At 42.4% G+C, this 12,066-nt stretch overlaps 1 protein-coding gene across 3 annotated transcripts in view; it reads left to right on the forward strand.

The window, feature by feature from the left end:
* The window catches only part of pnpla7b (patatin-like phospholipase domain containing 7b), a 335,345-nt gene that overhangs the window by 25,684 nt on the left and 297,595 nt on the right, over window positions 1–12,066 (forward strand). For 2 of the 3 annotated variants that reach the window (XM_060841292.1, XM_060841293.1), the window contains exons 2-3: window positions 1,009–1,046; window positions 11,803–11,877. In XM_060841292.1, coding sequence (XP_060697275.1) covers window positions 1,009–1,046; window positions 11,803–11,877 — 113 coding nt within the window. Of the gene's footprint in view, window positions 1–165; window positions 199–1,008; window positions 1,047–11,802; window positions 11,878–12,066 lie in introns of those variants that run through there. The other variant, XM_060841294.1, reaches the window with a different exon arrangement.

Consider the following 12,066-nt stretch of genomic DNA (forward strand, 5'->3'; position numbering starts at 1 on the left):
CGTTCCATGCTTCTACCAGCTTTATGATGAAAAAAAAATTGGTTTATTCCGAAATCTCATAAGTTAGCCACTGGCCACGTGACGAATTTGGAAATCGATTTGGTAAACTGGATTTCTCGTGAGTAAATAAGACTGAGGAATTAGATACCGTCACTGACCATGTGAACTCTGCGGTGAGATTTGCACATTTCACCTTTGGTAAGATCGCAAGACAAAAAGCGTGTTCGTGTCTTTTTTTAAAGCGTTTCGCTTCCTTGGATACCAGATAGTAAGCAAATTTGCACTTGAATAATATTTCTCTGAATTATGAGTTTATTAGGAGTTTTGAGTTAAGATTAGTGCAATGGTTGTGTCCCTGTGGCTACACCTTTTACGGCTGGATGACTGTTCGATGAAGTACAATGTCACATATTTGTTTAGCTTACTGGGGGATGGCCGAACATGAAATCGCAATGTAGAGGAGCAGCAATTACAATTTTTCCGAATCACAACTTTGTAGAATCGAATAACCAGAACAATGAAGTGCTTGTCTTTGCTAATTTATGAAAATAAGCTTCACCTTTTTAAAGAATAGCTTCTCTTCCGGATGGAAGGGTTTTGTTTTGATTCCCAGTTTCAGCCAGGACAAGTGTTGCACACACACTGTTGACCCCTGATTCAAAAAGCATATTGTATACAGATTGACTTGACTGTGATATCCTGATGATCAGATACACTGTCATTGATAGTTGTCTGGATCACTGGAGGAGCTGTCTTGCGCAGAAAAAATGGGGAGATAAATTATGTATGAAAGAATCTGACAAAGCACTGAGTAAATTGCTATTTTACAGATTCCACGGGCCATGGAAGTAACAAGTACATTTTTGTCAGATGATCTGAAATGTATGAATATTATTTATAAGCATGCAAAATTATACTGCATTCATACTGTACCATTCCTTTAGTCAGAACTATGTAACATAACCAGTTTATCATTTTGATTGTCTGCTTTTTCTTTCATTTCTCCAGACGTATTGAAAGAACCAGATGGCTGCGTAAGCTCTGAGGTAAGTTATCTGTTTCTCTACCTTTCTTCAACATGCGTTCTAAGAGCAGAGTCTGTCGTCCATTTCCAACACAGGGAATGCAGTTATTTGTCATTGCACATCCTGGGAGTTATGTTGATATTGTTGTGGCTGGTTCATATGCAATACAGTAAATTTGCACTTAGATTGACCTTTCAAGTAGAACCAAGTGTGTTTTATGAAATGAGAATTTTGTAGGTCTTCTCGGAACATGCATCAAATGATTTTGATGAAGTCTCAATAGGAATGTGTGAAGGGTTGCTGAAAAGTTAGGAGAAGGTCAGAAGTAACATGACAGCAGCTTATGGTCCTCCAGGTCTATTTGAAATCTCACATTTTGGGAGTGTTGCCCCTCTGTCAGATGAAGTGAAAAAAAGTATACAGGCACAGAATTTATAGGTAGAGAGATTGTGCAAGTGGAGTGTTGAATAATAAATCTCTGCAGATCAAAATTCAGATGGCGTGAGTAAAGTGTCACCAGTTGAATAGTAAGCAAAGGGGATGATAGAAGTGCCTCTTACAGAAACTCAGCACCCGCAAGCCAGAAACAATTTCATTTCATCAGCATTCCCCATGCTGCAACAGCCTCAGTTCTCAAAACCAACAACTGCCAATTTCCACATGCCATCCAACAACCCATCTGCTTCATCCTCAACCAAAACGTCTTCACCATCGACAGCTAGTTTTTCAACCAGACACATGGAACAGCCATGGGGACCAAATTTACACTTCAATATGCCAATAGTTTCATGCTCAAGTCTGGGCAAGACCTCTTTGCTGCACAGGACCTCCAATCAACAGATACAGTTGGTTTTGCTATGACACGAGTTTCTTAAGTGCGAATTGGCTGTAACACGATTGGAGAACTTAGACTATTATTTGTAGAATGGGGACATTCCTTACCTGTATTTGCTAAAATGCCATTCCGGTGCCATTGGTTTAAATGGTGCTGCTATTACACTATTTTCTTGTAGTGCGGATTCGCACAGGAATGATTGCATTATATCAGAACAGACTGTGCACCAGATACATTTTCTTCCTCTGGACTCATGGCAAGGAATCACTGAAATGATTATACCACAATATCAACAAGTTTCATCTCACTATCGGACTTACCATGGATTGCTCTTCAGAATCCATTTCATTCTTGGACACATGCATCTCCATCAAAGACAGACACTCGGTACCTCACTCTACCGCAAGCCCACGGATAACCTCACAATGTTGCACTTCCCTAACTTCCACCCTAAACATGTTAAAGGAACCATTCTCTATGGACAAGCCTTGCGTATACACAGGATCCTCTCAGATGAGGAGGAATGCAACTGACACCTAAAGATGCCTAGTAAGAATGGGATGCAATGCTCAACTCATTGATCGCCAGTTCCAATGTGCCACAGCGAAAAACCGTAATGAGCTCCTCAGAAGACAGACAGGTGACTGTTAGAGTACTCTTTGTTGTCCAGTACTTCACTAGAGAGGAAAAACTATGCCATGTACTTCTCAGCCTTCAATATGTCATTGATGATAATGAAGATCTCGCCAAGATCCTCCCCACACTGCCACGTCTCGCCTTTAAACAACCACCTTCGCTTAAACAGACCATTGCTCACAGCAAACTACCCAGCCTTCGGCCACATCATCACACAACCCTGCCACAGTAAACTCTGCGAGACATGTCAGATCATTGAAATGGCTGCTATCATCAAATTTGGGAACAATATCCACCACGTACACGGTCGATACTCATGAGACTCGGCCAATGTTGTCTACCTCATATGCTGTAGGCAAGGATGACCCGAGGCATGATGTATCAGCAAGACCATGCAAATGCTACAACAATGAATGAATGAACACCGCACAACAAATGCTAGACAGGGATGTTCCTTCCTAGTTAGGGAACACTTCAGCAGTCAAGGATGTTCAGCCTCTGTTCTTTGGGTAAATGTCATCCAAGGCGGCCTTTAAGGTATGCAACAACACAGAATCGCCGTGCAGAAACTTAACCGTGATCTAGAGTTTATGTTGCACTGCATGTAATTCCTCTATACAGTAAAATCTCCCTTCCTGTCCTATTTTAACTCCATTGCCTTGATAACATATGATCTCTCAACCATAATTAGTTTATACAATTTTGGATTATTTGTTACTTTGGTTAGACCCTCAGCATGTGACTCATACCTATCATCTTATTCCACCCATTTGGTTTGTCTCTAGCAGCACCCCATTTTTAATTTTTAGTAATTATCGCTCTGCCTCAATTAATTGGATTAAAGATCATCATCTTCAGTTACTATTCAGCTGTTGACACTTCACCTCACATCATCTAATACTTTTCACCACCTGCAGAGACTTATTATTCAACGCTCCACTCGCACCATTTGTATAACCTTTTGATCTCTCTGCCTATAAATTCTATGCCTGTATACTTTTCTTCACTTCACGATGGGGCAGTGCTCTGAAAGCTTGAGATTTCAAATAAACCTGTTGGACTTGAACCTGGTGTCATGTGACTTCTGACCTTGTCTACCCCAGTCAATACTAGCTCCTCCACATTAAAATTAGGAGAAGCCGTGGTTTTGCAGAAGTTGGTGGCAACAGGGCCCTTTTTATTGGGTTTTCCTACCAAGTAGCAGTACGTGATTTGTGCTTATGAAGAAAGCTTTAATACAAATTTTCCATGTTCTGCAGTTCCTCACCTTTAGAGTTGTCACAAATTATGTCAATGATTAATGCTTTGTTATGCAAGAGGCAGGGTTAGTGATTGGAAAAAGTTGGTGGCTGATCAGCAGAACAAGTATTTCAGACTTCGAGTTAGATTTGTCATGATATTAATAAAAAGGGGTAATTTATTTTCAAATTCTATCATCTAATGTTAATATCTGGAATCTTCATGGGCTAAAATGGGTTTAAAAATATAAAAAAAACGCTGTCTTAAAATGGCCACAGCAATCAGCTGAACAGAAAACAACAAATGCTGGAGATCGCAGTGGGTCAGAGAGCATCTTTGGAAAACTAATGTTTTGAGTCTCGATGACTCTTTGTCAGAGCTGGAGTGAAGTGTGGAGAAGTCAATGTTTATGCTTTGGTTTGGGGAGAGGGACGTGAGGTTCTGTGGGGGTGGAGAGTGCTAGAGGAGAAAAGATGTTGACAGTTCAGGTTAAGTGATCGGAATGTGAGAATAATCACTTAATCTGAACTATCAACAGTTTTCTCCACTAGCACTCTACACCCCAACCCCCTCACACTCTTCCCACCCCTCCAGTTATAGCATGAATGCTTCCCGCTCCATACTTCACATTGGCTCTGACAAAGAGTCATGTAAACTCAAAATATTAGCTTGCTCTCACTCCATGGAAGCTGTCTGACCCGCTGTGATCTCCACCATTTGTTGTTTTCAATGCAGATTCCAGAATCTGCAGTAATGTGTACCTACAATCAGCAAAACACACAGATTAGCCATGCTGCGTGAAACCATCACAGAATAACAAATGGAGACAGTAAGGGCTGCAGATGCCATAAGCTGAGGTGATAAATGTGGAGCTGAAAACCTCCAGGCCGAAACCCTTGACTTTAGATGATATCCGATCTGCTGTGCTTCTCCAGCTCCACATTTATTGACGCAAAATTAAAAATGTTGTTGGAATTGAAATTAACAATTTTCTCAAAAGATATCGAAAACCTGTTCATCCAGTCAGGCATGAAGAAATCTTTATCTCCTATTTTCATTTATAGCCTGTTGATAAGCTTCACATCTTGGTGATTAAAGAAATTACCTACTGTTGTCAACCTTGGAAAAAGGACCTTAAGCCATTGAATACACAAGCCACTGTATTTTCAGCAATCTGCATTTGGTAGAGATGGGGAGATGATTTGTAACTGAAATGAAGTATGGAAAGCTCTCAGCCTCTCGAGAAGAAGGCTTGTCTGTTGACCGAGCTGATTAAAAAGATGCATGAGAACGCAGGGTCTCAAAGGACAACTGAAATAATTGCCACTGCTGTGAACGTGACATCACTGAAACCGCTGTGGTTTCAGACTAAAACCTTGCACCCCAGGGGATTTTAGAAGATTCTAAAAATGAAAAATTAGAATACCTACAATGTGAAACAGGTTATTTGACCCATTGAGTCCACTCTGATCCTCCAAAGAACATCCCATCCATCACCCCCCCCCCCCCCCCCCCCCCCCCCCCCCAAACACCAAGGTATTCCTATACTTCCTATAGCAATCCAGCTAACCTGCTCATCTTTGGACTGTGCGGGAGGACATCCATGTAAACGTGAAGAGAATATGAAAACTTCACTCAGTTGCCCAAGATCGAAATTGAATCCGGGTCCCTGGTCCTGTGAGGCAACAGTGCTAACCACTGAGTCAATGTGCTGCCCTTAATTAGCATACTCCTTTATCTTTCATTTGTACAAGGCCCTATCTTCCTCTAACTTTGTAGCTGTGTATATGTATACTTGATTTGACTTTCTCTAGGGTTGGCTTCTTACTAACAATAATAGAAATCCGAGTTGAGAATGTGGTGCTGGAAAAGAATAACAGGTCAGGCAGTATCCGAGGAGCAGGAAAATTAATATTTCGGGCATAAGCTCTTCATCAGGTATAGAAATCTGGTAACTATATTTTAAATAGAGAGAGAGAGCCCTATGTTGAAAAGAGCTATAAAGTTTTATTGGTACTAAGCAAGGAGATTGAAGAGCGAGGAGCTGATTCATCCGTCCTCTCCTGATTGTTAGAGATTACTGATCTAAGTTCCAAAGTTCCTTTCATTATTCTCTGCTACCTTCAAAACTGATCAGTCAGGGCCACTGGGAAACATAGTGTGCAAGTAAATTTGAAACTTACTGATCTTGCTATTTTCAGTGGAACGAGCAACTGGAGTTTCTTCTGAGAACTGGTCATTTCAGTGGTTTAAGAATTCCCATTGTTTCTTCATATCCACTTTAGCAATTTTCCCAAGAGACATACCTGAAAATGTAAACACTGCAGAAAAATGTAGCAAGGGAGTTAGTCTGGGTGTGGGGGAAGTGGGCAAGCAATTTAAAAATGTTAAATAATAAAGGGAATTTCACTTGAATTGAATTGAATTGAATTTATTGTCATGTGTACTGAGGCACAGTGAAAAGCTTTGTCTTGCGAGTAATACAGGCAGATCTCATAGCTAAGTAGCATAGATAGTATATAATAGGTAAACAGTGGCAAAAACCAAAACATAGGTACAGGTGAATGCTAAGAATTTGAGAGTCCATTCAGTATTCTAACAACAGTAGGGTAGAAACTGTTGTGAAACCGGCTGGTGTATGTGTTCAGTCTTCTGTACCTTCTCCCCGAGGGGAGAAGTTGTAGAAAAGCATTGCCAGGGTGCGATGGATTTTAAAATGCTGGCAGCCTTTCCTTGACAGCGGGCCTGGTAAATGGATTCTATAGATAGGAGATTGGCCTTTGTGATTGTCTGGGCCGAGTTCACCACCCTCTGTAACTGTCTCCGATCTTGAATGCTACAGTTGCCATACCAGGTAGTGATACATCCAGACAGAATGCTCTCGATGGTGCACCTATAATAGTTGGCAAGGGTATTCGCCGTCATGCCAAATTTCCTCAGCTGCCTGAGGAAGAAGATACATTGTTGGGCCTTTGTAACTAATGTGTCCACATGCAGAGTCCAAGAAAGCTTGTTGTTGATGACCTCTCCCCGGAGTTTGACACTCTCCACTTGTTCCATCTCTGTGCTGTTAATGTGTAGGGGGACATGAGTAACATCCTGCCCAAAGTCAAGAATGAGTTCCTTGGTTTTGCTGGCATTGAGAGCTAGGTTGTTCTTGGTGCACCGTTTTTCCAGGTCTTCCAACACCCGTCTGTAGTCTGTTTCATCGCCATCTGAGATTCGGCCAACTATGATGGTGTCATCAGCAAACTTGTAAATGGCATGAGTCTGGTATTTGGCGATGCAGTCATGGATATACAGTGAGTACAGTAGGGGGCTGAGTATGCACCCCTGGGGGGGCTCCAGTGTTGAGTGTTAGTGAGGATGAAATATTGTCCCCAGTTTTCACGGATTGTGGCCTGTGGGTCAGGAAACTGAGGACCCAGTTCAGAGGGTAAGGCTTAGTCCGACATCACTAAGTTTAATAATCAGTCTCGAGGGGATAATAGAGTGGAAGGCTGAACTGTAGCCAATGATTAGGATTCTTATGTAGCAGTTCTTGGTGTCAAGATGTTCTAGGGAGGAGTGAAGGGCAGGTGATAAGGCATCTGAATTGGATGTGTTGGTTCGATAGGCAAATTGGAGTGGGTCAGGAGTAGTGGGGAGGTTGGAATTGATTAATGTCTTGACCAGCATTCAAAGCACTTTATGACCACTGAAGTTGGGGCCACTGGGCGGTAGTCATTGAGACATGCTGCATGAGCCTTCTTTGGCACAGGGATGATGTTGGTCCTGTTGAAACAGGCAGGGACAGTGGCCTGCTGTAGGGAGAGGTTGAGGATGCCCGAGAAGACCCCTGCCAGTTGATCTGCGCATGCTCAGAGTGCACGACCTGGTAGTTCATCTGGTCTTGTAGCTTCCTCTGGATTCACACAAAGGAGAACTGATCTGACCTCAGATGCAGTGACTGTTGGGATAGGTTTGTCAGGACTTCTCGGAATAGGTGTTAACTTTCTGCCGAAATTCTACTCGAAGCGAGCATCGAAGGTGTTGAGATAATCTGGGAGGGATATGTCATCGTCTGCTATCTTGTTTTAGGACCTGTGATGTCATTCAGTCCTCGCCATGTTCGCCAGGTGTCTGTCTGGGTCTCTAGTTTGGATTGGTTTTGGTCCTTGGCTGCCTTAATGTCTTTGTGAAGGTCATACTTGGAGGGGAATACAAGCCATTCTGTAGTGACAAAGTCCCATAACCAATAGTGAGATGCTCAAAACAGTCGGTGAGATCTATGGTGAAACTATTTGAGGGAAAATTGTTGGACAGAGCATTCAGATAGTTTTACCCTATGGCCAAAGTTGAAAGCTGTGCCCTAGATCTTGGTAGGAAGTCTCATTTTAGCTTTGCAGTATTGTGTCCTCCCAGATTAAGCATTCAAATCAGGATTGAGATTAAAGCACAAAGAGATGTAATCTAAAGGCAAGAGTGATTTAAAGCCAAAGTAATGTGGTTGGCCCTCACTTGCCCTCCAAAATGGCCCTAATTAAGCTCCTGAGTTCGCGTGCCAATTAAAAATGGGCCAGTGATGCCCGCATTCCATGAATAGAATCATAGAGATGTATGCATGGAAACAGACCCTTCGGTCCAACCTATCCATGCCGACCAGATTTTGCAACCCAATCTAGTCCCACCTGCCAGCACCCGGTCCATATCCCTCCAAACCCTTCCTATTCATATACCCATCCAAATGCCTCTTAAATGTTGCAATCGTACCAGCCTCCACCACATCCTCTGGCAGCTCATTCTATACATGTACCACTCTGAGTGAAAAAGTTGCCCCTTAGGTCTCTTTTGTATCTTTCCCCTCTCACCCTAAACCTATGCCCTCGAGTTCTGGACTCCCCCACCCCAGGGAAAAGGCTTTGTTTATTTGTCCTATCCATGCCCCTCATAATTTTGTAAACCTCTATAAACCTCCGACGCTCCAAGGAAAACAACCTCAGCCTGTTCAGCCTCTCCCTATCGCTCAAATCCTCCAACAATACTCTGGCCAATAAAGGAAAACATACCAAACGCCACCTTCACTATCCTATCTACCTGCGAGTCCTGTTCAGCAACACTCCCTAGGACCTTACCATTAAGTGTATGAGTCATGCTAAGATTTGCTTTCCCAAAATGCAGTACCTCGCATTTATCTGAATTAAACTCCATCTGCCACTTCTCAGCCCATTGCTCCAACTGGTCCAGATCCTTTTGTAATCTGAGGTAACCCTCTTCACTGTCCACTACACCTCCAATTTTAGTGTCAAGCTGCAAACTTACTAACTGTATCTCTTATGCTTGCATCCAAATCAATAAAGGAAAAAAAATCATTCAAACTACAGCACCCAGCCAAAGGAGGTGGCCATTTATAATTTGCTTTGGAGGGACTTTGTTAATCATGATCTGACTGTGAAATGTTCAACAAGATTCCACATGGTAGACTGGAAAATAAGACTAGATCACATTTGACCCAGAGAAGCTAACCAATTGGCTACAAAGTTGGATCGAAGGTAGGAGACAGGGGGTGGTGGTGGAGGGTGGATTTTCAACCTGGAGACCTGTGACTAGTAGTGTGCCACAGAATCAGTGCTGGTGATTTGGATGTGAGCATAAGAAGTACAGTTAGTAAGTTTGCAGATGACACCAAAATAGGAGGTGTAGTGGACAGCGAAGAAGGTTACCTCAGGTTACAACAGAATCTAGATCAGATGGGCCAATGGGCTGAGAAGTGGCAGGTGGAGTTTAATTCAGATAAATGCAAGGTGCTGCATTTTGGGAAAGCAAATCTTAGCAGAACTTATACACTTAATGGTAAGGTCCTAGGGAGTGTTGCTGAACAAAGAGACCTTGGAGTGCAGATTCATAGCTCCTTGAAAGTAGAGTCATAGGTGGATATGATGGTGAAGAAGGTGTTTGGTATGCTTTCCTTTATTGGTCAGAGTAATGAGAACAGGAGTTGGGAGGTTATGTTGCAGCTGTACAGGACATTGGTTAGGCCACTGTTGGAATATTGCGTGCAATTCTGGTCTTCCTATCGGAAAGATGTTGTGAAACTTGAAAGGGTTCAGAAAAGATTTACAAGAATGATGCCAGGGTTGGAGGATTTGAGCTATAGGGAGAGGTTGAACAGGCTGGGGGGCTGTTTTTCCTGGAACGTCGGAGGCTGAGCAGTGACCTTATAGAGGTTTACAAAATTATGAGGGGCATGGATAGGATAAATAGGCAAAGTCTTTTCCTTGGGGTGGGGGAGTCCAGAACTAGAGGGCATAGCTTTAGAGTGAGAGGGAGAAGATATAAAAGAGACCTCAGGGGCAACATTTTCACGCAGAGGGTGGTACATGTATGGAATGAGCTGCCAGAGGATGTGGTGGAGGCTGGTACAATTGCAACATTTAAGAGGCATTTGGATGGGTATATGAATAGGAAGGGTTTGGAGGGATATGGGCCAGGTATTGGCAGGTGCGACGAGATTGGTTTGGGATATCTGGATGGCATGGATAGGTTGGACCGAATGGTCTGTTTCCATGCTGTACATCTCTATGACTCTATTTAAATAAATGATTTGGATGTAAATGGAGACGGAATAGTTAGTAAGTTTGCAGATAGCACCAAACTAGGTGGTGTAGTGGACAGCAAAGAATATAATCTCAGGCTCTAACAGTGCCTTGATCAGGTGGGCCAGTGGGCCGAGGAGTGGCAGATGGAGTTTAATTTAGATAAATGTGAAATGTCGTAATTTGGTAAGGCAAATCAGGGCGTGACTTATACCATCAATGGTAGAGACCTGAGGAGTGTTGCTGAACAAAATGACCTTGGAGTGCAGGTTTGAAGTTCCTTGAAACGAGAGTCACAGGTCCACAGGGTAGTGAAGACAGCATTTGGCATGTGTGTCTTTGTTGGTCATAATATTGAGTTTAAGGGACTTTTGCAGCTCTACAGGACATTAGTTCGGTCACTTTTAGAAAATTGCATACAATTCTGGCCATCCTTCTATAGGGAGAATGTTAAACCTGTAAGGACATGCAGAAATGATTTGCAAGGATGTTGCTGGGACTGGACCATTTCAGTTAAAGGGAGATGCTGGATATGCCTGGGCATTTTTCATAGGGTGTTGGAGACAGAGGGGTGACCTTTTGGAAGTTTAGAAAATCATGAGGGGCATGGATAGGGTACACAGCCAAGGTCTTTTTCCCAGGGTAGGGGAGTCCAAAGCTTGAGAGCATAGATTTAACGTGAAAGATTTAAAAGGATCTAAGGGGCAACTTTTTCAAGCAGAGGGTGGGGCGTGTATAGAATGAGTTGCCAGAGGAAGTGTTGGAGGCTGCTACAATTGCAGTATTTAAAAGGCATTTGGATGGGTATATGAATAGCAAGGGTATAGAGGGATGTAAGCCAAATGCTGGCAAATGGAACTGAATCCAATTAGGGTTTCTGGTCGTCGCGTGCGAGTTGCACCGCAGGGTCTGTTTCCACATTGTATGAATCTATGCTATGTTTACTTGTGTAACAATGACTATTTTTTTTCAAAAAAAAACTTAAATGCTTTTGGAGCACTTCTGAATGAATTGTTCTTATCTTTGAGTAGGGTACTGACGTGCAAGATGTGCAATGATCATAATGAATATTGGAGTAGATTTAAAGGGTTGAATGACTCGGGCTTGCTATTTCAATGTTTTTAGTCCATTTGTTTTGACCAGGGAATCTATTGTAAAATAACTATGAAAAATGTTCATGAGTTAAGTAGAGAAAGGACTGGTCAGAATATACAGAGGAAAGTCGACTATTTGGCATTTGATTATCCCGAATATCGGACTGTCCAGCAAGATCGCAAGGTCCCAATGTTCGGCTAAACTATGTTTTCCAGCATTCAATTATCTGGCATTTGATTAACCAAACAAAATACTGCCCTCCCTCCCCAACCTCCTGTGTCCTTCAGATACTTGAGGTTCCTCTATATTTGTGATACAGCACTTTCCTAAAATTTGAAATTAAAATGAATATTGCATTTTTCTTCAAAGTAAAAACTTTCCGTTTTCTATGTCACAGGTTGCAATACCAATCAGTGGGGACGTTCCAGCATTAGTACAACAGTTCGTCGAGGAGAAAATTCAGACCACAATGGTATGCAACTATAACTTAGACTGCAGAAAGCCACCTGATGGAAGGACAAAACTGGAGATGATCTTTACACTTCATAGGCATTTATTCACAGATGTACATATTAAGACATGGACCAGGTTAGCTGAATTGGCTATGCTAAATTGCCCATAGTGTTAGGTGAAGGGGTAAATGAAGGGGAATGGGTCTGGA

This window comes from Hemiscyllium ocellatum, chromosome 21, assembly GCF_020745735.1.
Source record: "Hemiscyllium ocellatum isolate sHemOce1 chromosome 21, sHemOce1.pat.X.cur, whole genome shotgun sequence".
In the NCBI taxonomy this organism is placed as follows: domain Eukaryota; kingdom Metazoa; phylum Chordata; class Chondrichthyes; order Orectolobiformes; family Hemiscylliidae; genus Hemiscyllium; species Hemiscyllium ocellatum.